The sequence below is a fragment of the Schistocerca cancellata genome, chromosome 8 (assembly GCF_023864275.1).
Source record: "Schistocerca cancellata isolate TAMUIC-IGC-003103 chromosome 8, iqSchCanc2.1, whole genome shotgun sequence".
Classification (NCBI taxonomy): domain Eukaryota; kingdom Metazoa; phylum Arthropoda; class Insecta; order Orthoptera; family Acrididae; genus Schistocerca; species Schistocerca cancellata.
The window spans coordinates 195,126,984-195,154,968 of record NC_064633.1 but is presented as its reverse complement, the minus strand read 5'-3'; the positions used below and the strand labels follow the sequence as shown (position 1 = coordinate 195,154,968).

At 39.7% G+C, this 27,985-nt stretch overlaps 1 protein-coding gene across 1 annotated transcript in view; it reads left to right on the top strand.

The window, feature by feature from the left end:
• The window catches only part of LOC126094492 (von Willebrand factor A domain-containing protein 8), a 268,216-nt gene that overhangs the window by 150,686 nt on the left and 89,545 nt on the right, over positions 1-27,985 (top strand). The window contains exons 19-20 of the mRNA XM_049908901.1: positions 12,102-12,253; positions 22,416-22,651. Of these exons, the coding sequence (XP_049764858.1) occupies positions 12,102-12,253; positions 22,416-22,651 (388 nt within the window). The remainder of the gene's footprint in view (positions 1-12,101; positions 12,254-22,415; positions 22,652-27,985) is intronic.

Sequence of the window (27,985 nt, the reverse complement as noted above, 5' to 3'; positions counted from 1 at the left end):
CCTACTGTGAGATCAGTGTACTTTGTGTACTCACTAGCGAACCAAGCAATGCTTTGCACTTGATAAGTATGTATGGGAAGTGGATATATAACTTTAACATTTTCCCCCCTCTCTCTCTGCCCATTTCCTCCTCCAACCTCTCTTTGTCCATCTCTCCTCCAACCTCTCTTTGTCCATCACTTCCTCCTTCACTGCAGACAAAGCCTTGATTGGGAATCAAAATCACTTAAAATTAATGGGTAAATCAGTTGGGATTATTGTAAACACATCAAAAAAAGTTTTGCGTCACCTCAGTTCCGGAACCTGTACAGAAAGTTGGACTGGAGATTAACATTAACATCATTTCTGTGTGTTTTATTGCTCATGAAAACCACACATTGCACGTTGTACCACCATACAGCGAGGCCTTCAGAGGTGGTGGTCCAGATTGCTGTACACACCGTTATCTCTAATACCCAGTAGCATGTCTCTATTCATTGGGGCATACTATCCACAAGTTCATGAAGGCACTGTCTGTCCAGATTGCCCCACTCCGCAACGGTGATTCAGTGTAGATCCCTCAGAGTGGTTGGTGGGTCATGTCGTCCATAAACAGCACTTTTAAATCCATCCCAGGCATGTTCGATGGGGTTCATGACTGGAGAACATACTGGCCACTCTAGTCGAGCGATGTCATTATCCTGAAGGAAGTCATTCACAAGATGTGCATGATGGGGGCATGAATTGTCGTCCATGAAGACGAATGCCTCATCAATATGCTGCCGATATGGTTGCACTACCGGTGGGAGGATGGAATTCACATATCGTACACCCGTTACAGCGCCTTCTGTGACCACCAGCGGTGCACGTCAGCCCCACGTAATGCCACCTCAAAACAGCAGGGAACGTCCACCTTGCTGCACTTGCTGGACAGTGTGTGTAAGGCGTTCAGCCTGACCGGATTGCCTCCAAACATGTCTCTGACAATTGTCTCGTCGAAGACACTCATCGGTGTAGAGAACATGATGCCAATGCTGAGCGGTCCATTTGGCATGTTGTTGGGCCCATCTGTACCGCACTGCATGGTGTCGTGGATGCAAAGACGGACCTCGTCATGGACGTCAGGAGTGAAGTTGCACATCATGCAGCCTATTGTGCACTGTTTGAGTCATAACACAACGTCCTGTGGCTCCACAAAAAGCATTATTCAACATGATGGCATTGCATTCAGGGTTCCTCTGAGTCACAGTCCATAGGTAGTGGTCATACACTGCAGTAGTAGCTCTTGGGCGGCCTGAGCGAGGCATGTCATCGACAATTACTGTCTCTCTGTATCTCCTCCATGTCCGAACAACATCCCTTTGGTTTACTCTGAGATGCCTGGACACTTCCCCATTTTACTATTAATATTATCTGCAAGGTCATTAATATACAGTGCCAACGGCCTTGCCACATTCTTAATTCAGGTTCCTGTCAGATCAACGAAGTTAAGCGCTGTCGGCCTGGGCTAGCACTTGGATGGGTCACCATCCGGTGTGCCGAGCGCTGTTGGCAAACAGGGTGCATTCAGCCCTTGTGAGGCAAACTGAGGAGCTATTGCTCAAGCAGTAGTGGCTCCCGTCTTGGAAACTGACATACGGCCTGGAGAGCGGTGTGCTGACCACATGCCCCTCTATATCTGCATCCAGTGGTGCCTATGAGCTGAGGATGACACAGTGGCCAGTCAGTACCATTGGGCCTTCATGGCTTGTTCGGGAGGAGTTTAGTATAGTTTTTTCATTAATATACAACATGAGCAGCAGGAATCCTAACACACTTCCCTTGGGCACACCTGAAGTTACTTCTACATCTGATGATGACTCTCCATCCAAGATAACATGCTGTGTCCTCCCTACCAAAAAGTCCCCAATCCAATCACAAATTTCACTTGGTACCCCATATGATCATACTTGGACAATGAGCATAGGTGCAGTACTGAGTCAAATGCTTTTCGGCAATCAAGAAACACTTCATGTACTTGGTTGCCTTGATCAAAAGCTTTCAGTATGTCATGTGAGAAAAGTTCAAGTTGGGTTTCTCACTTTGAGGTAACAGGCGAAATGTGGCACCCTGAAAATATTCTAAGATGTGAGTTGGCATGGCCGCACAGGCCGCTCGGCCAGCCGGGGTCCCGCAGCAAACACGTTGTGCTGAATGTTAGCGGGACAAGAGGGTTAGCCCCAGGGCATGGTCCAGCCGCGTGGCTGGGAATTCCATTGTGACACTGTATTGATGAAGGAGACACTGGGAGTGCCGAAGATTGCGGACTTTGTGAAACCTTAATGGCAGACATTTCACAGTTCGTATAGAAATTAATAGCTGCCAGATGAATCATGATACCTCAAAAAGAAACATGTACATTACCATTATTTTCACAACGATTCTGATGGTGTAATCAGATTTTCAATATCTTTATTAGTTTAAAGTTTAGTATCTGACGGTAAATTATAAAAGTAACACCCAGCAACAAATTTCCAAAATTTAAATGCTTCATCCAATTTCGTCGATCGACTTGTCTTTAAAAAGCTATTAATGTAAACCTAAATTGGTACAAATTATAGGCATGTAACTTGAATAGTACATGAGTTGCGGTTTGAGGCTTTCCCGGCACTGCATCTGCTTGATAGGTTCCCGGGAACTACGCCGTAGACAGCTGTCTACGATTGGTCTTTGATGACATTATGCCCCGCTGGCGCCTGCGCTGTTCTAGAAAGCCAGCACATAAATTGGCATGCTTCTCAGCGACACAACAGTAGCACCTGAAGATGGCGGGCAGTTGTCTCGCTGAAATATTGTGTGGTTTCTACAATATTATCCGGCGTAATTCCCAGGAACCTATCAAGCAGTACATGAGTTATTGGAGGTCAAAGTGGTGGAATACTATCGATCACATCAGGCCATAAGTACTCCACAGTTTCATGAAAAAACGGTAGCTGCATGCTTATAAATATATTTATTCATCTATGTCTTTGTTTATAACCAATGTATACTATTCATGAAGAAACTGGTCAGTTATTTACTGTTTGTTAGAAAGCACAGAGACGTTACGCTACTGGCATACTTTTACTTGCTATTCCTTTGATATATGTCTATTTAATTTGTTTATGTATTTAATAATGTGTGTTAGAGAGTGTTTATGATCCAGCCGTAGGAATATTTATTTAATTTCAAGTTATTTAAATGTAAATCCAGTATTTTGTATGTGTTTCAATATTTTTGTGAGTGCACATTGACTTGGAGACATGGAGGGAGCGCTCTAGCCAATCACAGCGCTCGTTACTAAGAGATACATATGGAGGTTGGGTAGGAGCATCTTTTTGAGAGAGGACACGAGGGCAGTTCGGAACAAGGTGGCAGTGCTGGACTGTTCGGCACAGGACAAGGAGAGTTCTGGACAGTACGGCATGGCACAAGGGAAGTCTTGGACAGTACGGCGCGACAGAAGCACAGTCGCGGGAAAGACTTGGAGAGTGGGGAGCAGTTTGCGTGTGATCACAAGAGATAGAAATACTTCAGAGATCTGACTTGTAAACTTGTGAGATTTCCGTGGCTTCTACAGTGAGGACATAGTGTGCATTTAGAAGTGAATATCTCATGAGCTATGTTGTTGTTGATAACTAATTACATGCAGTAGGAATCTATTGTTTCCCTTTCATTCAACTTATGTTTTATTTAATTTTTGGACCATTGACACCAATAAGTGTTTTGCAGAAATATACCACATTCTCAAAAGTACTTCTGCTATCATACTCATCATTTAAAGTCGTTAAAATAGTACCTGCAGATTTTATTTAATTGCAATCTTTCATTTATAAATTTATATGTTACTTTCATAATTTGCAATTGCCGAGTGACAGAAACCTCCGGCCATTGAATTCATGTGTATAATCTTATTGTATTCATTGTATACTGTAGACTCAGCAGTATTTGGCCTGTAATGCGACAACTATGTATCCCAGCCCCTAGACAACGAAACCAGCCAACACTATTAATATTGCAACTCTGAGTCGGAGGGAACGTCGTTGAGGGCCATCACACCACCTCATTTCTTTTATTATTTTGAAAGCCCACAACATGATCAATGTTTTCGAAATCCAAGCTGGTTGGCATTCAGAAGGTTATTCTTTTCAAGATACCTTATTATGTCTGAGCTCAGAATATGTTCTAAGATTCCACAACAAATTGCTGTCAGGCATACTGTTTGGTAGTTTTGTGGATAACTTCAACTACCCTTCTTGTAGACATGTGTGACCTGTGCCTTTTTCCCAGAACTGGGCATGGTTTTTTGTTCAAGGGATCTACATAGATTTTAGGAGAAGAGGTGCTAACTCAGCCGCAAATTCAGTATATAATCTGACAGGGATTCCATTAAGCCTTTGAACTTTGTTCAGTATTAATGATTTCGGGTCTTTCTCAACACCACTGACACTAATATTCATTTCATTCACCTTTTCAGTGGTATGAGGATTAAATTGGGGCAATTTTTCTGAGTTATCCTTTGTAAAGGAACATTTTAAAATGGAGTTAAGTGTTTCAGCTTTTCCTTTGCTACCCTCAATTTCAGTTCCTGTCTCATTCAGTAGGGTCTGGACACTAACTGTGGTACCACTACGAGCCTTTACATATGACCAGAATTTATTTGGATTTTGTGAAATGTCATTTGGCAATATTCTGCGATGGTAGTCATTGAAGGCATTATGCATTGCTGTCTTGTCAGCCAAACAGGTTTCATTCAGCATCTCTCTACCTACAGCCCTATGCTTTGTTTTACATATGTTATGCAGTAATCTCTCTTCCTTTAGAAATTTCTTTACTGTGACTGTATGCTGTGGAGGTCCCTCCCATAAACTGTTCTACTAGGTACATATCTATCCAGTACATGGTCAACTATTAATTTAAACTTGAAGCAGGGTTCCTCTACATTCTCCTGACCTGTGTTGAAAATTTTACGTTCCTTGTTAAGATATGACACTACTGATTTTTTATCTAGTTTACTGAACATATATATCTTTCTGTTTGCTTTAGTTGTCCTTTGTTCTTTCATAATCATTGTTGCCGCAACCTTGTCATGCTCATTGATATCACTTTCAGTGTGGACATCCTCAAAGACATCAGGTCTATTTGTTGCCATTAGATTCAATATATTTCCCTCCTGAAAGTGGGGTGCTTCCTACTTACTAACTAGTTTAGCTCAAGGACATCTGTTGTTGGCCAATGGAAAGCGGAAAAATGGAATATCTCATTCCCAGAATGACATTTCTCTCTTCACTAAATATCTGATGCTGACTGTTCAGACACTTTTCAGTTTTTTTGGCTGTCATTCTTGCTAAGTAAAAATATTTTTCTAACTTTCTGTGAATTTTATTTTACTCAGACCTATAGCCATTGACGCTATGACAGTTTTAAGGTAACTGGCGCTGTCCTCTATATTAACGGATTCTAAAAACTTGACCCTTTTAGTTACTAGGAAATCTAAATCACCAGAAAATTAGAGAATTTAACAAGTAAATTTTCTGATGATGCTATTGTAATATGGGCAGATTTCAGTGTGCCATCTGTAGAGTGGTAACATGGGATAGGCATTCAAACGAGATTATTCTGAAGACGTTTACAGAAGAACTCTGCCACTAAATCCTCTGAGGTATCTTTTTACAAAAGCATTCACTTACCTTGTTTCAACCATGTTTGATGCTTACCTGACTGCTGCTGCTGATTATGGAATTAGGGACACTAATCATCCAAGGTTATCATTCTCCTTTCATCCCCAGGACAGAATCTATGTACTCCATCTGCATCGAGAGTAAATTCTGTGTGCAAGTGTGAGTAAGTTTTCTAAATGTTTGTGTAGCATGTATCTGAAGTGGAATGTAGGTACCAGCCCCGTATTCACATAGTGGAATGTGTTAGACCACCTAAAAACTGCAACTGACAGTTGAGTTTAATCCGCCGGGCAGATTCGAACTGGAGTGGCATGCACCTTCCTGTGTCGGAAATGAGTTCTTTAATACAGAATGCTGTCTGGGTGGGTTTGATGCTTATCATCACTCAGATAATGTCACATTAGGAATCTGAAACAACTTTACTAGATTTGTCCAATTCTTTACAACAATAAATAGTTTGCAATCATTGGTATTTGATGTTCGCTTGCAATAAATATTCCAATATAAATTTAAGACTTCACTGCAGTTAACTTCCCATTTCAGCTAGCTTCTTCTTTCTACACAGACACTATTACCTGTAATAAGTGAGATAATTCTGTAGGAAAGTTCTGGTAGAAAGTAAATACTTTAGAAGTAAATGAGACCACTTGCTGAAAAGCGGACATTGAGTAGTTGAGGACAGACAATTTTTTTGGTGTAGCTGTTGATGACTCAACACTTCTGCTTTTTGGTGAGTGGTTTCTGTTACTGGTAAAGTACTTACATTCTGCTAGAACTTTTCAACAAAATTTTATTACTTGGTGGCTCCCATCCATCCTAAATCTTGTGTCATCCATCCTTTGTTACTGTCTCATAATTTATATCTGCTTTGCCTTTGCTGTATTGTCTGACCACATTTTTCCTATGCTTTCCGTCTCGTCTTTGCTATGTTTATGCTTCACCGGTTCCAACCAGTGTGATCGTGCACAACTTTTGTGATGCCCTATAGCTCTGATTGTGGCCATTGTCATACATCACATGCCTAGCTCACGCATGTGGCATCCCTTCCTCCTGAATTCCTAGCCAACAAAATAGCTGCCTCCTGAGCCGCTAGCCACCTAGCCCCAACCCCCATCCCTGCCTTCCGCCTCTCTCTTCCTCTATCCATCTCACCTGACACAACCACCACTTCAACCTAGTCCACCTGCCGAAATGCAGCACTGGCATCATGTCTCCATCTGGTGCCGTGTGTGTGTGTGTGTGTGTGTGGCGGGGGGGGAGGGGGGGGGGTTTGTAACCTCACTTAATAATTGAGGGTAATTCTGGTACCTTACCATGGATGCTCCTGCAATTAAGTAATTTTATACTCAATTTTCTTTGTCGTGTTTACAAGAATGAAAGTTCTTATGTAGTATTAACATGACTAATCTACTCATTTCTCTCATTATGACATGTGATTCATCATCAACCTTATGAATTGGTTCCTATAATCTCAATAAAAACCCATATGGCTGCCACGTGTACTGTATCACTTGAGCAGTTGCGTCCTTCATCTGGTGAATACGTTCCATTTTTAGGGGTTAAGAAATCACATGCAAGGAATTCTCAAAATCATTGACTTTTCACTCGGCTCCAAAATACTAAGATATGCTTCCATCCTGTGTGTACTGCTAGCTGTCATCAATAATTTAGCCAGTCCTCTAAAAGAACTAATTTTGGTCTGAGAATCTAGGCAGTAGGCATACTTTATGCTGATATGAAGTACAATTTGCAGTGAGTGCAGTAAACAATTGTCATTGGAGCATCTTACACAGCTTGGATGAGAGCTTGATTTCAGTTGTGGTTGGCCTTGGCTGAAAGATATGCTGGGTCCAGAAGATTAAAGAGGGAGGCCAAGGTGGCCTTGTTGGGTAGGAGGAGGGAAAGGTGGTGTTGGGGGTAGTGTTGTACATATTAGCTGTAAGAATGTGTGAGAAAGAAACCACTTTAGAGTTATTTAAATGAAAGAGTGTATAGCTTTTTCAGGTTGTAGACCCAGATCTGGGGGTGAAAAGTGGAGGATTTTAGACAGACTACAGCTGTTGGAAGTGATTTCGTCAGAGACAGTGTTTATGTCAAGGACAAGGTGGGTATGGTTTGAAAACTGAACAATTTAGAATTTAAGGAGTAATTGGTGGAAATATGGATCAAGGGATGGGAAGTTTTAATGTGAGACTGTTAGGGGAATACTAGATGTTAAACATGACTTGAAGACAAGTGTTAAGTGCTGTTTGCAAATGGCAAGCATATGTTTGTGGAAAGAGGATGGGCACTGAGATATAGGATTAGGGTAAATGGAAACAAGAGATATGAAAGAGAAAGAGAGTATGAAAGAGAAACAAGAGTAGAACAAGGTGAAGAGCTTCTGAAAATTGGCCACCAGGGAAATACGCATAAAATAATTTACTGTAAAATAATGCGACAACAAGAGGTAGTTGTTAAATACACCATAAATATTGTTGAAAAGCAAATAAGACTGCAAGAGGACAGGAGAAAATCACTAGATGCTGAGGAACAGTAGTTAACCCCTTCACTTAAAAGCCCGAGTCATCTCACCTGAGTATACTCTGGCAACTTAAGTAAAGACCTTCAAAAAATTAAAACTCCACTTATGTCCATTTCAGCACTGTTAGTTAAGTGTTCTGCCACTAGAGAGCATCTGGTACTACATTTTTAGTCTGTCTGTCATGTTTTGGTTGAGGTCTTTACTGTGTGTAGCTGAGGATACTTGACAACAAAATGCATGCTTTCAGAAATTCTTCTGTACCGTTGTTAGGCAATGCTATAGTGATCCTGAGTTTGACATTGAATTAAGCAGCTCAGAATGTTAAAAAGAATGTGATGTTACTTCATTAGAGACTGAAAGTGATAACATTTTGTCAGTTGAATGACAAGTGCTCATCAGTAGTATTGAAATAAATACATCCACCAAGCTCCAGCCAGCTCCTCCAAGATTGATGTTCACAGGAAACCATTGTGAAATACATGGTTAGACTTCATAGTTACACAGAAACTAAAAAAAGGTGTCGAATTTCAGGATATTTCACTTGAAGTCCAGTGCATGAGTATACTCTGGATTTTATTATTGGTGATCTTCAAAATTTTGTAACTCATTATTTTGAGTTTTAAAAGCTGTCTTTATATGTCTGCATGTAATGTCATTCATTACAGGGTGTTTTTCATTAATAAAAAATGTTAAGTTAAGGGATCAATCCAGAAACTAAATTATTGAGAAACAAGGAAAAACAATTGTCACAGAGAAAGAGAAGAGATTATTCAGTGATGGAAGTAAGTTGCCAAACAGTGAAAATAGTGTCAAGTATTAGAAATAGATTGCATAACAAATAAAAATATCACCAAATAAAGAAAAGCAATTTCTGGAAAAATCACCCCTTGAAACTGAAAGATTTTTTTCCCTTTTTTTTCCTATCCCCTCTTTTCTCTCTCTCTCTCTCTCTCTCTCTCTCTCTCTCTCTCTCTCTCTCTCTCTGTGTGTGTGTGTGTGTGTGTGTGTGTGTGTGTGTGTGTGTGAGTGTGAGTGTGTGTGTCAGCCAGGTACTCTGCATACTCCTGTGAAGTGCTTGGCAAAGGATATTTTGCATTGTACCACAAATTTGGGTTTCTTCCCTTTCCACCTGCTTATGTAGTGCAGGAAGAATAACAGTTTATGAGGGTGGTATGAAAAGTTCTCTGAATCACCACAAGAGGTCAACACTAGCACAATGAGTTATTCACGTGATATTCATTGGACTGTTGCCTATAAACACGTGCCATGTCAGTGCTCTCGGAAGAGAGCTGTGGTGATGACAGCTTTATTGTTGTTCGTGTGTAATGATTTGTGAAGATGGACAAAAATCGAGATTTGAGCAGTGATTAAGTACTTTGTAAAGAAAAGTATGAAAGCAAAGAACATTCATGCCAGTTGCAAGAATACACGGGTTCTCTGCTACTTCATATTCAACTGTTGCCAAATGGACAAATGAATTTTCAGTTGGTTGAGAGAGCTTAGATGGGCCAAGATGTGTCACTACTCCAGAAATCATTGCAAAAGTGCACAAAATGGTCATGAAGGATTGCCAGTTGAAAGTGTGTGAAATTGCTCATGCTTGCCAGATGTCATCTGAAAGGGTATATCACATTTTAACTGAAGAATTAGAAATGAAAAAATTATCTGCAAGATGGATTCCGCGACTCTTGATGCTGGATCAGAAACATGTTCTGTCGCCATGGCAAAATCACACGAACTAAGGTATAAATTGTTGCCACAGCTGCCTTATTCACCTGATTTGGCTCCGTCAGACTTCCGACTCTTCCCAAAACTGAAAATTTCCCTTGGTGGACAAAGATTCATTTCAAACAAAGAATTGATAGACAGAGTTGACAATTATTTTGCAGGCCTGGAGGAAACTCATTTTTGAGATGGGATCAAGGCACTGGAACATCGTTGGACCAAGTGCATTAATCTATAAGGAGACTACATTGAAAAATAAAAAAAGTTTCAGTGATGTAAGTACTTTTTTTTATTCCGTTCCGAGAACTTTTCAAACCACCCTCGTAGATGCCTATGTGCTTACTGTAGTCTGATTAGGTGGTACATTTCAGTTCCTCTTCTATAGTAGGTAATGCTAGTTAAATTTAACTTAGAACATAAGGAGATCATATTTGATTTTCTTTCTGACATGATGAAAGTAACTTATCAGGTGAGATAATACAGTGCTTGACTACTGCTAAGGAACAACTGACACCTGTTAAGGAACAACTGACACCTGGTACGAAACACCCAACCAGCTACACAACACTCAACCAGTGATAGTAAAAGGAAAGGTAGAGGGTGGGATGTATTAAGTGCAGCGAAGCCTGTGCATGAACTCTAAGTTTGTATTTGACAGTTTATGCAGTACAGTGTTTGACGAAGGTTGTTGTGGAACTGATTAGTGCAACATTCTGTGCAGTACAGCAACATGTCTGCAAGACATCATTTTAGTGCTTACAATTACAGATGAGCAGTTGGGTGGCTTGAAGCCAGTCAGTGTCACTACAGTGGACACAGTAATGGATGTGTTCAAAAGTATCATCTCATGATTAAAAGGTCATTGAAAGTAGAAATGCTATGTGAAAGCATGCCGCTGAGCAAAGACTAAGCACCACACTCCAAGAGGGTTGACGTATACCCCTAGTTGCGGAAAGGAAAAAGACATCTCACTCATAGGCAGATTGCTGCAGACCTTGTGACCGCTACCGGTACAATTGTCTCAGCCAGAACGATTTTGCAGTAATTAAATCAGGCTGGTCTGCATGCTCAGAAGCCTGTTAAATAGTTCCCCCTTCAACCATGCCATTGTTGAGAAAGAGTTCATTGGTGTAGGGAGCATGTTGGTCAGGGTCGGCATTAGTGGTCCAGACTGATTTTCTCTGACGAATCCCGCTTCACTGTGGCAAGTGATTCTGGCCACCAGATGGTGTGAGAGAAAGGGTAACATGTTACCGACTACAAAATGTTCATGAGCCTCATGGGTATGGCCTAGATGCTATTGTGTGCGGAGGCATTATGCACGATGGCTGAAGACTGCTTCATATCCTTGCATGAGGTACTGTTAAAGCACAGTGGTATCACAGGGAGATTATTGTTTATCACATTCGTCTGTTTAGAGGTTGCCGTAGGTCCTACTTTCTGTATATGGAGAACAGTGCCCACCTACACAGTACTGCTGAGGTGTGGAATACACTGGAAAGTGAAGATTTGGAACATATGGAATGGTCTGTGTACTCCCTAGCTGTAAACACTATAGATTGTACCTGGGGTGCTATTGGCAGATGTGTTTATCAATGAACACTGTGTCCTCAAACCGTGCGAGAGGTGAAAACCATCTTTAGAAGGGAGTGGGACAATATCACCCAGTAGTTTGGTAGCCAGAATGAATAACAGGTGCAAAATATAATTTTATTCAGTAGAAACAAAACTTTGATTGTAATTAGCAATGTATAATAGTTGTGTTCACTTTTCAGCTTTTTCTTCTTTTGCTTTTTTTTCTGAACTGATAGCAAAATTGTTTTTCCCCCTCATATTATCTTTCAACCAACAATTTGGGCAAATGTCCTCAAAGTCTGAGGGTGCAATCTGTAATACTGTAAAATAATGAAGTATATCTCACTTATTTTAATTTTGTCTGTTGTGTGATCACAGTTGTAAATTAATAATTTAAGAGTGTACAGGATAGTTCAGCTCAATCACGAAAAAAACAAAAACTGCATCATTTGCATATATTTTTGTTGTTCAGTACATTGTTAGCTGAATTGCCACTAAAACATGAATGTGTTGTGAAATATTAGTTGCAGAATTTAAAATGTAGTAAGGTCATCAAAGGAAATAATTTAGTATTCAACTGAGATTTTATTTCTGTGCAGGTTTTCCCACACGAGGGCTTGGTAAGTGTAGTTCGCAACGTCTTCGACTTTGACAGCTACAGTCCAGAGGCACAAGAGACTGTCATACAGATACTACAGAAGCATGGGATTCCCATGGGTGCCAGCCCATCAGACATCCGTCTAGCAAGAGAGTAAGCAATTCACTCAGAAGGTGGCTGCATCAAACAAACTGAGAGAAAGTGTCTGTACTTCACAAGAGAGTTTGAAAATCCGTTGCCCATTCTCATATTTCCTACCACCTACTAAGTGTTGATAAAATATTTGCTTTTGTTGCAACAGTTTTTCTGTGTAATATTTCTCTTTGTACCCAGTATTATGTGAAATGTGTTAATAAAATTTCATAAACTCACTTTTCCTTAAATCATTTTTTACTTTTTTTTCTCTTTTAGCTCATAGTCATAAACCAATTTGATGTAATAACAATAATAGAAAAGTCTTACATTCAGTATCCAGTAACTTATTGTGGGGAAACTGATATTACAAAAATACATCTCTTATAGCATATAACACCCACTTTTGCCCTGTTTGTGGATATCACTGGTAATGGCATGGACATGTTCTCAATTCTCCATTTCTCTCATATAAATTTGTGATATCTCATAGTATCAAATATGTTTTTGGCATCTTGCCCAGTATTTGCTTCTTCTTCCCTGTAATTCTGTCACTACCAATCGTTCTCGTTTATTCCTCTAGTTGTTTGCCATATTTATGAAATTTCAGCTGTCTTTCTGCCGTTCGTCTCCTCTGGTTTTCAGAAAGTGTCTGTTTTCCTTTTGCTAGTTTTCAAAGTTAACATTTTCCTGCCTTTTAGTATGTATTTGTCTGCTGCCTGTAAAATGTAAGCCTTTTATATCTTTATTTAATCATTTTAATTTTGGGTATTATTTTCTTACAGATCCCAAAGATCTAACAACCCACATATAACTAAGTGTATGTTCCATTCATGTTTTTGGTGAGGTGCTACACTGATTTTAAGGATGACAAAACACAAAATAGTCACTCCAAAGAATAAGTTTTGTTATTTACAAGATTTTTCAGTAAGATTGATAGGGTTTCCAACTGAGTTAAAAGAAAAATTTTGCCTGCTGACCTAATTATCTTCAGATGCTCCAAGCAGTGATTTTGGTCTGTTCCCTATCTGGATTTGAACCATGTTAGTTGGAGTCCATGCAGTGTGCACAAATAAAATCACTGTTCAGGATACCTTAAGAAAATGCCTAGATTAGTATTTGAAATATTTGTATGCAAATTAGAATTGTCAGTTAACTGAAAACCCAAAAACATATCATCCAATTTTCCTATTTGTAAGTATATTTTTGACTCATATCACAAGTTAATTTATTGATGAGCAAAACCACAAGCATACACAGTGCTACTCGGTAATTCATAAAAAATTTATTTATAGCATAGTACAACTTTAACTTGGTTATATTCCATTCCATTTCTCATCATTATATTACCATCTCTGAATTGAAACGTTCTGTCATAGTGGTGTGTGTACTGATCTTGGCTAACCTGGCAAACTAATACTTGGAGATAAACAAATGCAAATATTTGTTATGAGGAGGATTTCTATACTCTTCTCCAATGGCTTATTTTGTTAAGCATTCCCAGAAAAAATGAGTTTGAATTTATGTCAAGTACACAGTTCTAATCTGCCTAGTAAGCTAAATCATAACAAAGACATTGACATTGTGCAAAATAAAGTGAATTGATTCAAAATATGCTTTTTATAAGAAAAGTAAAGTGGGTCATTTTCTTTAACAAAATAAAACAAATGTTGATAGCTAGAAAACGTATGGTAAAGTGAACTGATGTCTTCTTGGAATGTCAAGAATGCTATTCAAGGAAGAAAAAATTAGAATCATTGCACAATATGTCACAGAATATAAATTTTGGATATATTGATGGCTAGCCATATCCATGTCTGATCTGAATGGCTTGTTTAGAAATTAGATAATAAAAGAATAAAATTTTGAATTTAGATTTGAAATGGAAAATGAAATTTGGAACTTGATGTTCAACTGGATTTATAGTTTTTATTTTCAGACAGTCACTTACTTTCTACAGTCTTCCACAGTGCCATTTAATAGTAATTGGGATATGTGTAAAGAATGTTTTTGAGATGTTGAAATATGACGGATAAAGCCATCTTTATTTACATTCTGCAGTCTTTCATGTACAGCTATTAATGATACATTAAGAGTTTTAAATGTCGTACTAAGGTAGCTAATGTATCATTTGTGTCAGAACTGGATTGTAAACAAATTGTAACTTTTTTGTTTTGTTTTTATGAACTATTTACATGTGATTAAATGCAGCTTATCATTCAGTAACTAGACATGACATAGAATGTATGATAAATTTTAAGGAAATTTCTTTCATCTATTGATGCCAGTACATGAACAGTAGATGTTTTTAAACTCTGCCATGAAGAAAAAAAATTACATTTGCTCTAACCAGAACAAATGAGATGTGTCAAGCTTCAAAGTGTTCTTAATTGATATTTGTAAAAAAACAACTGATTTTACTCCTGACTGCCTCTAAATATCGAGTGCTACAAAGCTTTGTGATTCAGAGGGGATTTCTGCAGCTGAATATAATGCATCCTCCATGCAATATGGCTAGTTTTTTCAGTTACAGCACTAGACAATAAGTGATTTTTGTATAGCATATTAATTTTCTCTGTGAAGTTCCTTAGGTTTAGGGGTGACCATAGTTTTAACTGTTTTCTGTCATGGGCAGACAAAAGTGGAAGAGGTTTAACCCATGACAAGATCTGCCATAAGGCAAAATACCATACTACTACTACTAGTACTTCTCTGTCATTACATGCCAGCTAAATGATCAATTGACAACAGTATTTCATTTCCAGAATGACTCCAGAAGAAATAAACAAGCAACGTGCAAAAGCACATGTAGGCTTTTCTTTCCTCCTGTTTTGCTTGTGCAAGTACTTTGTGCTAAAGTCTGCTGCACTTGAAAAATATTCACCATGTTTCAGAAGTGAAGGTCAATATTCGGGGATATGACAGGAATGATCATTCAAATGAAAAGGTCAAGTACACATGGGCTCTAAAATTCTATGAGCAATTCTTGATCTTTGATACTGTGCAACAAATCTCTTCTAATGCAAGCTCTTTGCTTTCCAACCAAGTGAGGTGGCCCAGTGGTTAGCACACTGGACTCGCATTTGGGAGGACGACGGTTTAATCCCGCGTCCGGCCATCCTGATTTAGGTCTTCCATGATTTCCCTAAATCGCTCCTTTGAAAGGGCACAGCTGACTTCCTTCCCTGTCCTTCCCTAATCTGATGAGACCGATGACCTCGCTGTCTGGTCTCCTCCCCCACAACAACCAACCTTTGCTTTCCGCATTTTGTGTATTTTGTGCTGTAAAATGCATACCTTTAGAGGTATGAGCACTTGCTCCTCTTTGCTACTTTGGAATAAAACTCTTTTAATGAACAAGTGCTCATAACTTTTAAGGTATGCATTATAGGGTACATGTTTACTGGACATTTTTTTCTTGTTTTGGTCTGTACTACCACTTTGCAAAATATGGAAAACAAAGAGCTTGTAGTAGAAGAGATTTGTTTCACAGTATCAAAGATCAAGAATTGCTCATAGTTCTTAAGATATGTGTTTTAGAGTCCATGTGTACTTGACTTTTTTGTTTCGAATGATCCTGGGTTCATATCCTTGAATATTGACCATTACTTATGACACATCCTGTAGAAGACCACATTGTACTCATTATAAAATGAATGATTTCTAAAATTTTAGGTGCAGGAACACACCTCTTGAAACCCTTGTGGTTTTTGAAAACTAGTGATAAAAAGTATAATGATAAATCATTTTTCACAAAGTACTGTTCTGAAATTCAAGTTTTTGAAACCTAATTTCTTTTAATCAGAGCAATACAACCACAAGTTTTAATATGAACAACAGGTGCTATGGTTTGTTCCTATAGTGGTGTCGCTTTGCTCCCTAGCTCTGCTTGATACATACTGGCACCAGTCAGTAGTCTTCTTGAGGGTGGCATCATGTTTTCAACTGATGGCAGCTGCAACATTCAACAGTTGCATTGTAGCTGCTCAGTGAGCTGAAGTTTTGGGTTTAGACTTGTGTATCTAGAAATGAAATTTCTTAAAACTTAAATTTTCTCATTGAGATATTCCATACATTAACATGTTTTTATAGGTACACAGTACCTTGCCCACACTCCTGTTCATCGCATCACGTTGGTCACCCATTGCCACGTTCACTGGTGCCAGCAAAGTGCAAATTATAGTTACTTTAAGATTTAAAACATGTATACTATCTTAAATCTCTGGTGACGACTTGTTCTAGTAAGTTCAAAAAAATTCCGTTGAGGTGCTGAAACATCATTTTGGCCAAAATTATGCTGCGATTACAATCATCGATAAACTGTAAACGTATGACCAGGTATCAGAATGGTGTCTCCTATTTCAAATTTCTTGCAGAATGCTATCTTATTGATCAATAAACTAACAGCATAACTGACAGTGTTTTTTGTCACATTATTGTGTGGTAGGAATAATGATAATATTATGCAATATTGCAGTGCCTGTGTTATTCCGAATTATGGTGTAAAGTTCCTTCGGACATGCATGTATGTCAGAAGGGACAGGCACTGTAATGACTACAGCCATGATGAATTACATTAAATGTATTCACAGTTATGAATATGGACTACCACCAGCTGTATAATGGAATGACGACAATGAAAATTTTTGCTAGACTGGGACTTGAATTCGGATTTCTCTCTTATTGCAAGCGTTCGCCTTACCATTTAGTTACCAGAGCACAACTCGTGACTAGACCTAAACTTTCATAAGTTGTCAACCATGTGTCAACATCCTGTACGTGTACATCCATTATGTATATTCCCACACAGGGGAGACATTTTACTTGAAAGTTACTTACCCAGTGTCAGCAGATAATAATGCACTGCCTGTGTTATTCCGAATTACGATGTATAGTTCCTTGGGACATACATACATACATAATATACATAATGGTTGTACGAGTCCAGGATGTTGCCATATAGTTGACAATGCATGGAAGTTTGTGTCTGGCCATGAGTTGTGTATGGATAGCCAAACGGTAACATGACCGCTCGCGATAAGCAGGAAATTGTAAATATATTTATGTAATTAATCTTGATGCAGTCTGTTCAGTCATGACTGGTAAATGACACAGATCTAGTAATAAATTAATAAGTCCAGGTTCAGTCCTGGACCAGTACAAATTTTCATTGTCGTCATTCCATTATACAGCTGATGGCAGTCCATAGTCGCAACTGCAAAAACATTTCATGTATTTAATGACAATATTATCTGTGCAAGAAATGTTGCATAGGTATGTGATACACATCACATTGTGTTTGGACTCTGGTAAATGGCATGAGAGGTAAGGTTTTCAATGAGTTCATTTTTTGCCGGTTTTTAGAGAAAGATAGTAAAATAGTGGTTGAAAGATATAAAGGCTCATCTCTACATAATTAAAATAAAAACAAATTCACTTTAATAGATATAGCCACACTCTCTATGTTGGAAAATGTTTATTACTTCCATCTGCCACGATGTTGATGTTCCACTAAATGGAATATGATGAAAGGAACCCATAGATAATATGGGATATTGGCATTACTCTTTAAACTGATTGATTCAGTGATTACAGTTATACAGCCATAGTGACAGGACAAAGACACTCATTGAAGACATGCGGGGAAAAATGGGCTAACTCACAGTATTTATAAATGGAGAAAAAGGGGGTTGCATAAATGAGGCTGGAAGAAAAATATTGATCTATTGTATTCTTATGTTTTAAACAGAAATCCATGCAGTAGGACCAGTTATTGTGTCTGATCTTTAATATCCTTTGTATTGGAATGTAACATGAAAAATAATAATTAATAAAGAGGTACATTAATACTTAACTGTAGTAAAAAGTACTGTAAAAGGGGAAATTAGAGGTAACAAAACACGTATGGCTCAACTATATTGAGCTAATGGCCACTATCATATTCTGATGTTGCAAGACAATGCACATATTGATGAAAGTAAGGACCATAACAGAATTATAAGTTTGTGAATATTATGAGTCCATTTTCAGATTTTCATTGGCATTAGTAGACTGTTTAACCGGGAAGTTCTGTTTTGATTCTAGTTCTTTCTTTTTCTGACCATTTTTCTCACATGAAATTCGCATCTTAAGGTGGTGATAAAAGCCAATATTGAAAAACTGTTGTTGCTGTCTTTGCACTTATCTTGATAAAGACTGTACATTTTTGCTAATGTTTAGATCCGCACACAGATACATGATGTTGGGATTCTTTTTCCTGGATTAGCGACTTGACTGCATAGGAAAACTATTTACTCATACGTGAGTCCATGAACATTCGTGGTCCTCCTCATTGCATTTATTTGGGCAATTGTTGCGTCTCCCCCACTTACCCACTTTACATAAAATATTTAGCTTTTAATGTCAAGTTACATACAAATTTATCAATGTGAGTGTGTGTCTGGTGTTTTGTTGCCTAATGAAACACAGAAACTAAATTCAGGAGTTCCAGATGTTTTCTTTTGTTGATTCACACGGAATAGGTGTCCACTGCTTATACCAAAGATTGCTAGACAAGCTTTCTTACAAATCTGAATGTCTACTTCACCTACAGTAACCTTATAGATGTTGGCTGTCTGTCGCCCACTCCTCTCTGGATCATCAGTTTACCTCCACTTCACAGGATACATATTCACACACCCAAACATATAAGAATTTTGAAAATCATTGTTGCTTAGATTTTGGAAATAACAAAACAACTTCTCCTGTGTACCTGCAGGTACAACCTCAAAACATTTTCTTGCGTAGGCTCAATCTGTATCTTGCGATTTTACCTTTTTCACTACACCTTTATAATTACTGTACTCTTTACCACAGTTTTGCTTCTTGTTCTCAACTTCTTTGCGCCAGTTCTGTGGTTTACACTTCTTCTTTTGACAATTTCCATTGATTTTTCACACTTTCATCAAAGTTTCCCATTTCTACATTCACCATGTTCATTTTTTGTATTCAGTACTGAATGTGCCAACTGAACACTTCAAACATGCTAAAATAGGGTCATAAAGTGATTAATATTAAATATTACACAAGGATTATATTTTGTGTTTGAAATGGAAATGCAGTCCCGTGCTTCTTTACAGAGCGTAGGGGAACGATGCGGGAGACCCGCACCGCCTTACTAGGCAAGGTCCTAATGGAGGTGGTTTGCCGTTGCCTTCCTCCGACCGTAATGGGGATGAATGATGATGATGAAGACGACACAACACCACCCAGTCATCTCGAGGCAGGAAAAATCCCTGACCCCGCCGGTAATCGAACCCGGGACCCCTTACACTTTTATTAATTCCAATATAATGTATCTTAGCCCCCAAACCATTTCAAACTAGAGTTAATTATTTGCTGTTTGTTTATCATACAGCACAGTATTGGGTATCCTGTTACTCAGTTGGTCAGCTTCTTTTCTCTGGAGGGAAGCCAGATTGTAGCGGAAGGTTAGTCCATTTTTGACATTACAGAAATCGTATCTAGTGAAATGCAAGAAATTCTCTGCATTGTATTACATCCTAATGTGATATTTACGGGTGACACCAATGTCAGTTTTGATAATTCCTATACCAGCAACAGATGGCAGCACTTATCTCTAAGTTTTTACATTTGAGGGTTAGCCTGTTTTCCTGCGCATGTCTTTCATTGTAGCATTGTGCTTCTGAATGAAAACCTTAGATTTCATGATGCATGCGTTAATAGGATGGGCTGGTAGAAATCCAGGTAGGATGTGTAGGACCATCTATTATTGCCTCCAGATCTTGCAAAATTTGGTTAAAGCAAATTTGCTACACCATTGAAAAAATTATACAATGGAAAATCCAAGATGGAATAACAACAATGCTGTGAAAAGGGTACTTTGCTACTCAGAAAATAGAGATGATGTTGAGTTGCAGATCTTTACAACAAAAAGACTGCTATACATTTAAGCTTTTGGCAACAAGGCCTTCTTCTAAAGTAGAAAGCACACACAAATTTCACAAGCACAACTCATATATACACTCCTGGAAATGGAAAAAAGAACACATTGACACTGGTGTGTCAGACCCACCATACTTGCTCCGGACACTGCGAGAGGGCTGTACAAGCAATGATCACACGCACGGCACAGCGGACACACCAGGAACCGCGGTGTTGGCCGTCGAATGGCGCTAGCTGCGCAGCATTTGTGCACCGCCGCCGTCAGTGTCAGCCAGTTTGCCGTGGCATACGGAGCTCCATCGCAGTCTTTAACACTGGTAGCATGCCGCGACAGCTTGGACGTGAACCGTATGTGCAGTTGACGGACTTTGAGCGAGGGCGTATTGTGGGCATGCGGGAGGCCGGGTGGACGTACTGCCGAATTGCTCAACACGTGGGGCGTGAGGTCTCCACAGTACATCGATGTTGTCGCCAGTGGTCGGCGGAAGGTGCACGTGCCCGTCGACCTGGGACCGGACCGCAGCGACGCACGGATGCACGCCAAGACCGTAGGATCCTACGCAGTGCCGTAGGGGACCGCACCGCCACTTCCCAGCAAATTAGGGACACTGTTGCTCCTGGGGTATCGGCGAGGACCATTCGCAACCGTCTCCATGAAGCTGGGCTACGGTCCCGCACACCGTTAGGCCGTCTTCCGCTCACGCCCCAACATCGTGCAGCCCGCCTCCAGTGGTGTCGCGACTGGCGTGAATGGAGGGACGAATGGAGACGTGTCGTCTTCAGCGATGAGAGTCGCTTCTGCCTTGGTGCCAATGATGGTCGTATGCGTGTTTGGCGCCGTGCAGGTGAGCGCCACAATCAGGACTGCATACGACCGAGGCACACAGGGCCAACACCCGGCATCATGGTGTGGGGAGCGATCTCCTACACTGGCCGTACACCACTGGTGATCGTCGAGGGGACACTGAATAGTGCACGGTACATCCAAACCGTCATCGAACCCATCGTTCTACCATTCCTAGACCGGCAAGGGAACTTGCTGTTCCAACAGGACAATGCACGTCCGCATGTATCCCGTGCTACCCAACGTGCTCTAGAAGGTGTAAGTCAACTACCCTGGCCAGCAAGATCTCCGGATCTGTCCCCCATTGAGCATGTTTGGGACTGGATGAAGCGTCGTCTCACGCGGTCTGCACGTCCAGCACGAACGCTGGTCCAACTGAGGCGCCAGGTGGAAATGGCATGGCAAGCCGTTCCACAGGACTACATCCAGCATCTCTACGATCGTCTCCATGGGAGAATAGCAGCCTGCATTGCTGCGAAAGGTGGATATACACTGTACTAGTGCCAACATTGTGCATGCTCTGTTGCCTGTGTCTATGTGCCTGTGGTTCTGTCAGTGTGATCATGTGATGTATCTGACCCCAGGAATGTGTCAATAAAGTTTCCCCTTCCTGGGACAATGAATTCACGGTGTTCTTATTTCAATTTCCAGGAGTGTACATAACCACTGTCTCTGGCTGCCTAAGCGCCAGAAGCTTAAATGTATTACAGTCATTTTGTTGTGCATCTGTGATTCAACATTACCTTTATACGGTGAGTAGCAATCTGTCCTGCTCCAAGGAAAAAGTTTGAAACACAGTACAAGAATATTTGAATGCAAAAAGGTAAATCCATGCCCTTTCATGACAAAAGTGCAGTCAGTCATGTCTGCCAAACCTTAATGCAAACTATCTGCAAATTTAATGTAATGAATATTATGACTTCCGATTAATTTTTTTAGAATGGCTATAGTCTTACAATGGACAAGACACCTATGTCACATTCTGTGGTTGTAAGAGGCTTGTAATTTAACAGTGAATATTTGATTTCATAAATAACACAGAAATTGTGTAGGAAAGTAAATTGTGCACACCATTTTCAGGTGAATAGAAGAAATGGAGTCAGTGCCTTAAATATTGTTGTTCACATGAATGTAATTAACTTTTTTTTATCGTCTTGTGGAAGTATTATCTTTTGTGAACACAATAGAAAGAACATCCAGTAGCAAGTGATATGATGGGCTACGCAGTGACTTAAAGAGTACAAATGTATAAGTGTAATCGGTACAAGTCTCGGTTTTCAAATTGAGAGTAAATTCAAAATTATATTGAAGATGTCATCAGTTTTTAATTAATTATGTGTTGTAGTGAGACTACTTTGCTTCTTAGTTATGTGAAGCAATGGGGAATTGTTGCAGATTCCCAATGTCAGCACCTCAACTTACTGGAGAGTGGAGGTTATTGTCTTCTGTTGGTCGACAAGTATCTGTTGAGGAGCATTTTGTGAAGACTGGACGTCCGAGCCGAGTGGCCACTCGCACATATCCCTTGGATGTTGTGCAGGCACGTGGTGCAGTTTTCACAGAGTTGCAGTCGTACTGGGCTTTACCTTTGGAGGAAACTAGCATTGTAGCAGGGCTCACCGTTACCAAAGGTGAGTACACCAGCACTATGTCTTCAGGGCTAGCATGCAGGGTAAAAAGGCATTTTGATACAAACAAATCAAAGTCATTTGTAATTTTTCCCTTTTCTGTTCCTTTCCATCTGTTTCTGCTACAATGTTTCTAAAATTAAAAATATTTCTGTATAATCTTCATTTCCTAAGCAGTTGACTTTGCCGCTTTATTTCACCTGGTGTACCTCAGTGTTCTTAAATATACCATATTCTTAAGCTACATTTCTTACCTTCTTGCCTAGTGAATCTGTTTCTCTGACTTTTTGCCCTGTTCCTTTCTAATTTTGTGTCTGGCTTTACTCCCCATTTTGTTCCTGAATGCTTTAAGATTGCCACATCCTATACAGTTTGCATATTGTTTGATAAAATATACCCAAATATATCATTAGTCCTATTTGGTACCCGACAAATTTATTTTCTGTTTAAAAAATGGTTCCATTCCATGCTGGACACCTGGCACAGCAACTGGTTACGAATTTCTTGAAATAATGCAGTCTGCAATTGAGACTGTCTTATTTTTCTTTTTTAAGTATTTTCTGTTTGTTTCCTTCTACATACATACATTCTGAAGTCTTACGTTAAAGGCAAATGTGTTCTTCTCTGCAGTCTCCTATTTTATGATGTCTGTCAAGTCAGGCTGGTTGTGTGGTGTGATGTCTGCTGTCTTAACCAAACTTTTCCACTGAAGTATATTTCCTTTGATGTTTGCCCTACTTTCGTATTAAAATTTCTCATTACACTGGTCTACAAATTTGTACTTTGCAATTTTGTATCATTTTTGGTGATTCTCATGTTTTTCTTTCTATGTTAAGTTCGATAGTAGTGTTTCCCCCTGTCACAACCAGCAATAGTCAGCTGTCACAATGACATCCCAACATCCCATTGGCCCTGGTACCTTCATTCTATTTCTTTAATGTCTTGATGGAATCTTTCTCCCTGTTCCTTACTTGTAGCACATAGATTTTGTGGAAAATAACTGTCATTGGAACCCAGGAAGTGCTTATTTCCCAAAAAATTATTTTCAGCTTATTTACAGTGTATCAAAGCTGATCTTTTTATACCTTTCTTTTTGTTTTCAAGTGTTTTATCTTTCATTAGTTTCTGCCGGCCGGTGTGGCCGAGCGGTTCTAGACGCTTCAGTCTGGAACTTCGTGACCGCTACGGTCACAGGTTCGAATCCTGCCTCGGGCATGGATGTGTGTAGTCCTTAGGTTAGTTAGGTTTAAGTAGTTCTAAGTTATAGGGGACTGATGATCTTAGATGTTAAGTCCCATAGAGCTCAGAGCCATTTGAACCATTTTTCATTAGTTTCCAAATGTCAGGGTTGATGAAAACTCTTACTTTCAGCATTGCTTCTTATTGATGTGGAAACTTATTTGTCACATACTTGAAACTGTCACTGTCTTCAGATAAAGCTTTAATAAATTATTTCATAATACTAAATGCTATGTGAAGTGGAGGCAGGAGATTTCACTCGTCCACAAAAGAATCAAATAATATGTTTTCCTTTTTAATGTTATACTTGAATAGGTTTTGTAAGTCCACTGCTTGTCTTTTGTATGACTGTCCCATTCACGTAGGGTGCTGGACTTCTTGGTACAGCCTCTTTGTAATTAAGCTTGTCCAGAATAAATCTTAAAGGATCATACGTCTCTTTCAAATTTACTGAAGATCCAAGAGGTGTGGAAGGATATTTGTTCCCATTGTACCGGACAGCTTTGAGACTTTTTTGTGAATAATTGATGAAGAATATCCAATCTTGTGCCTCGTGCTGAATTCCCAACATTAGCATCAAACCAGGAAAACTGGAGCAGTATACGAGGTCATCTTCTTGAGAAAAATGAGAAACAAATTCTTTTTCTCTATTTCTGAATCAAGACAGAGAAGTTACAATGGCCAACTAGCACTTTTACTACAATCTAGAGGATAAAAACTGTTATGTTTTTGGAATGACTAGATAGGGAAAACAATTTTGCCTCACAACAATCCTTGACTCTGTGAAATCAGCAGAACTGTCATGTGTCTCATTCCTTGAAAGTGGAAGCACATCACACATCATTGACTCTCTCTCTCTCTCTCTCTCTCTCTCTCTCTACCTACCTATCTATCTATCCATTTAGTAATTTAGTCAGTTCTGACTCTTTGTGATCCCATTACACACTAGTTTCTTACTGTCCTGCACTTTCTCTCACTGACTTTCTAGTTCAGAACCTGTTACTTCTGTGCTGCCATTGGTTCATCTCATCCTTTGCTGCCCTCTTCTTCATGTGTCTTCAATATTCCCCAACATTACCACGAGGTGGCGCAGTGGCTAGAACACTGGACTCGCATTCGGGAGGACGACGGTTCAATCCCGCGTCCGGCCATCATGATTTAGGTTTTCCGTGATTTCCCTAAATCGCTCCAGGCGAATGCCGGGATGGTTCCTCTGAAAGGGCACAGCCGACTTCCTTCCCCATCCCTCCCTAATCCGATGAGACCGATGACCTCACTATCTGGTCTCCTCCTACAAACAATCCAATCCAATCCAAATCCAATTCCCCAACATTAACGTCTCTTTCATCGAATCATGTTTCCTCATAATATGTCTGAAGTATGTCAGTGTTTGTTTCAGTTTAAGACCTTCCAAGCAGCAATATAGTGTAATACTGACCTATTCATTCACTTTGCAATCTGTAGAATTCTAAGAACTTTCCTCCAACACCAAAACTCAAAGGTGTCTATTTTATGCTGTTCAGCCTTTCTTTTGGGCCAGGTCTCACATCTATACATCACTACTGGAAACACAGTAGCCCTTACCATAGGGATCTTTGTTTTTAAAGTTATGTTAGACATTGCCTTTCTGCAAAGTAACAAGTGTCTCTTGATTTTATGGCTGCAGTCACCATCAACAGAAATCTGAGAGCCGAGATAACTGAATGTAGAAACTATCTCCATTCTTTCTCCTCCTATATGCCATGAAGTGGTAGGTGTGGTTGCCATCATTTTCATTTTCTTGACATTTATTGTTAGAGCAGCCTTTGCACTTTCTCCTTTCCCTTTCAGTAAGAAGATCTTTAACTCTTCTTCACTTTCTGCCATTAGTATTATATCACCTGCATATCCAAAATTAGACTATTTTCCAAAGAGATTTTTCCATAACAGCAAGGTTACCTATTCATGTCAGTTCCAGAGAGCAGAAATAAAGGCATATAAAATGTAGCTTATACACTTCTCAGAGTGTAAATCAAGCTTTGGTGATGTTTAACTGAATTTGTTATCTTTGAATCATAATGACTGTGGGATGCTAGTAAAATTGTGAAGCATATACACAGTACTCAATTCCTGTGTTTCAATTTTGATCTAACTACCTTCTAATAATTATTTTAACTTAGTCTCCCTAAATTTTTGTTGCTTTATATTCTTGTTCTCAGAAAGTAGTAAAGCCACTTGTTCAGAATATGAAGAAAGTAAAGGACAGAAACAGACATGAAAGCTGTCATAGGGAAGAAGAGGTTATTCACTTGCTACATTCAACAGACAGAAGCTTCTGTTAGTTCTTATGTTTTCAGTATCTCCTGTACACTTTTGTTGGTTCTTTTATGAATGCACTTGTCACCAAATATTATTGCAGTTTCCTTTCATCCTTTGTTACTTCCAGAGGAAGAAATCTTTTTCTAAAAAAATTTAATTTTGTATAATTATATTACCCCACCCTGTCAAAGCTGTCACACCTTTGGGATGCAATATGTCATTTTGATGTACCAAGATAGGCCACACAGAATACACTGTAGTGCAAGACATAAGGACAAAAGAAACTTTCACCAAGTAACATAGGTCAGTGAAACTTCCACCATGTATAGAAAGTGCAGCTACAGTATAGTACTGGTGGGTAATAGAAATAAGTATGCTATGAGACAAGACAATGATTATACTGAAGTCACCGTGATCCCTGATGGTTCCTTGAACGTTACAAAAGGTGGGACATGATTCTTTATATGGTGTGTGATTACTGGCGACAGTCCATGCTGCAACATGCTCCCATGCTAGCCACAGTGTCGTTACGGAGTTTTAGAGGTAAGGCATTCTATTCCTACACCAGCACAGTTGACTACTGCTATATTGTCATTGGTGTGTGTGGATGTGCTGCAGTATCTCTCTCCAATGCATTCCACAGGTGACTGATGGGGTTTAAGTCATGGAAACTGGCAGGCCGAATATCCTCTTGTTCCGAGAGCTCCTCCACTTGCACTTTTCGATGCGGTTGCACATTGTCAACCAAAAAAATGAATGCATCCCTGAAAAGACGCACATGGGGAAGGAGTACAGTGTCACAATAATGTTGGTTGATGAGTGCGCCATGTTCAAAGATGTGGAGGTCAGTACCCACATACATTGTAATGCCTCCTCACACAATCACACATGGACCACCAAAATGGTCATGTTTAACTGGATGTAACCAAATATGGTGAGAGATGGGCACATGTAATGCATCCAGAAACGTAGTGTAACATGATCGTTTTGTAGGTACAGGTGTTATGATTTGGGCAGCCATAATATGACATGCGTGTACTGACTTCCAATTCGTCGAACATGGTACGCTCATCAGTCAACATTGTTGTGACACTGTACTCCTTTCCAATGTGCATGTTTTCAGGGATGCATTCAGTCATGAGTTCCTTTTTAAGGATGACAGAGCTCAATCACATCAAACAGCACAGGTGGAGGAACTCTTGGAACATGAGGATATTCAGGGATTGGCCTGGTCTTTCCATTCCCCTGACTTAAATCCCATCGCGCACATGTGGGATGCATTGGAGAGGTGCACTGCAGCACTTCTGAATGCACCAGTTGCATCTTTCTTTTCAGTTACCTTACGTATTATACTGTAGCACTTCTTTCTATGCATTCGGGAGGACGATGGTTCAATCCCGCGTCTGGCCATCCTCATTTAGGTTTTCCGTGATTTCCCTAAATCGCCTCAGGCAAATGCCGGGATGGTTCCTTTGACAGGGTACGGCCGACTTCCTTCCCCATCCTTCCCTAATCCGATGAGACCGATGACCTCGCTGTTTGGTCTCTTCCTCCAAAACAACCCAACCCCAACTTCTTTCTGTAGAAAGTCAAAATTCCATCATACTGTGTTGCTTGGCAGTGACACATCATACAAAACTTATTTTGTCCTTAAGTTTTACACACTGGTGTATATCCGGAATGAGTAAGTATGTTGACGTGCATACATGAGTCATGTGTTTGCTTACATTTGGAACAGTACGACAGATATGTGTGGAACCTCTTCTCATGGTCGCAGACAAAAATTGTGGTGTTATTACC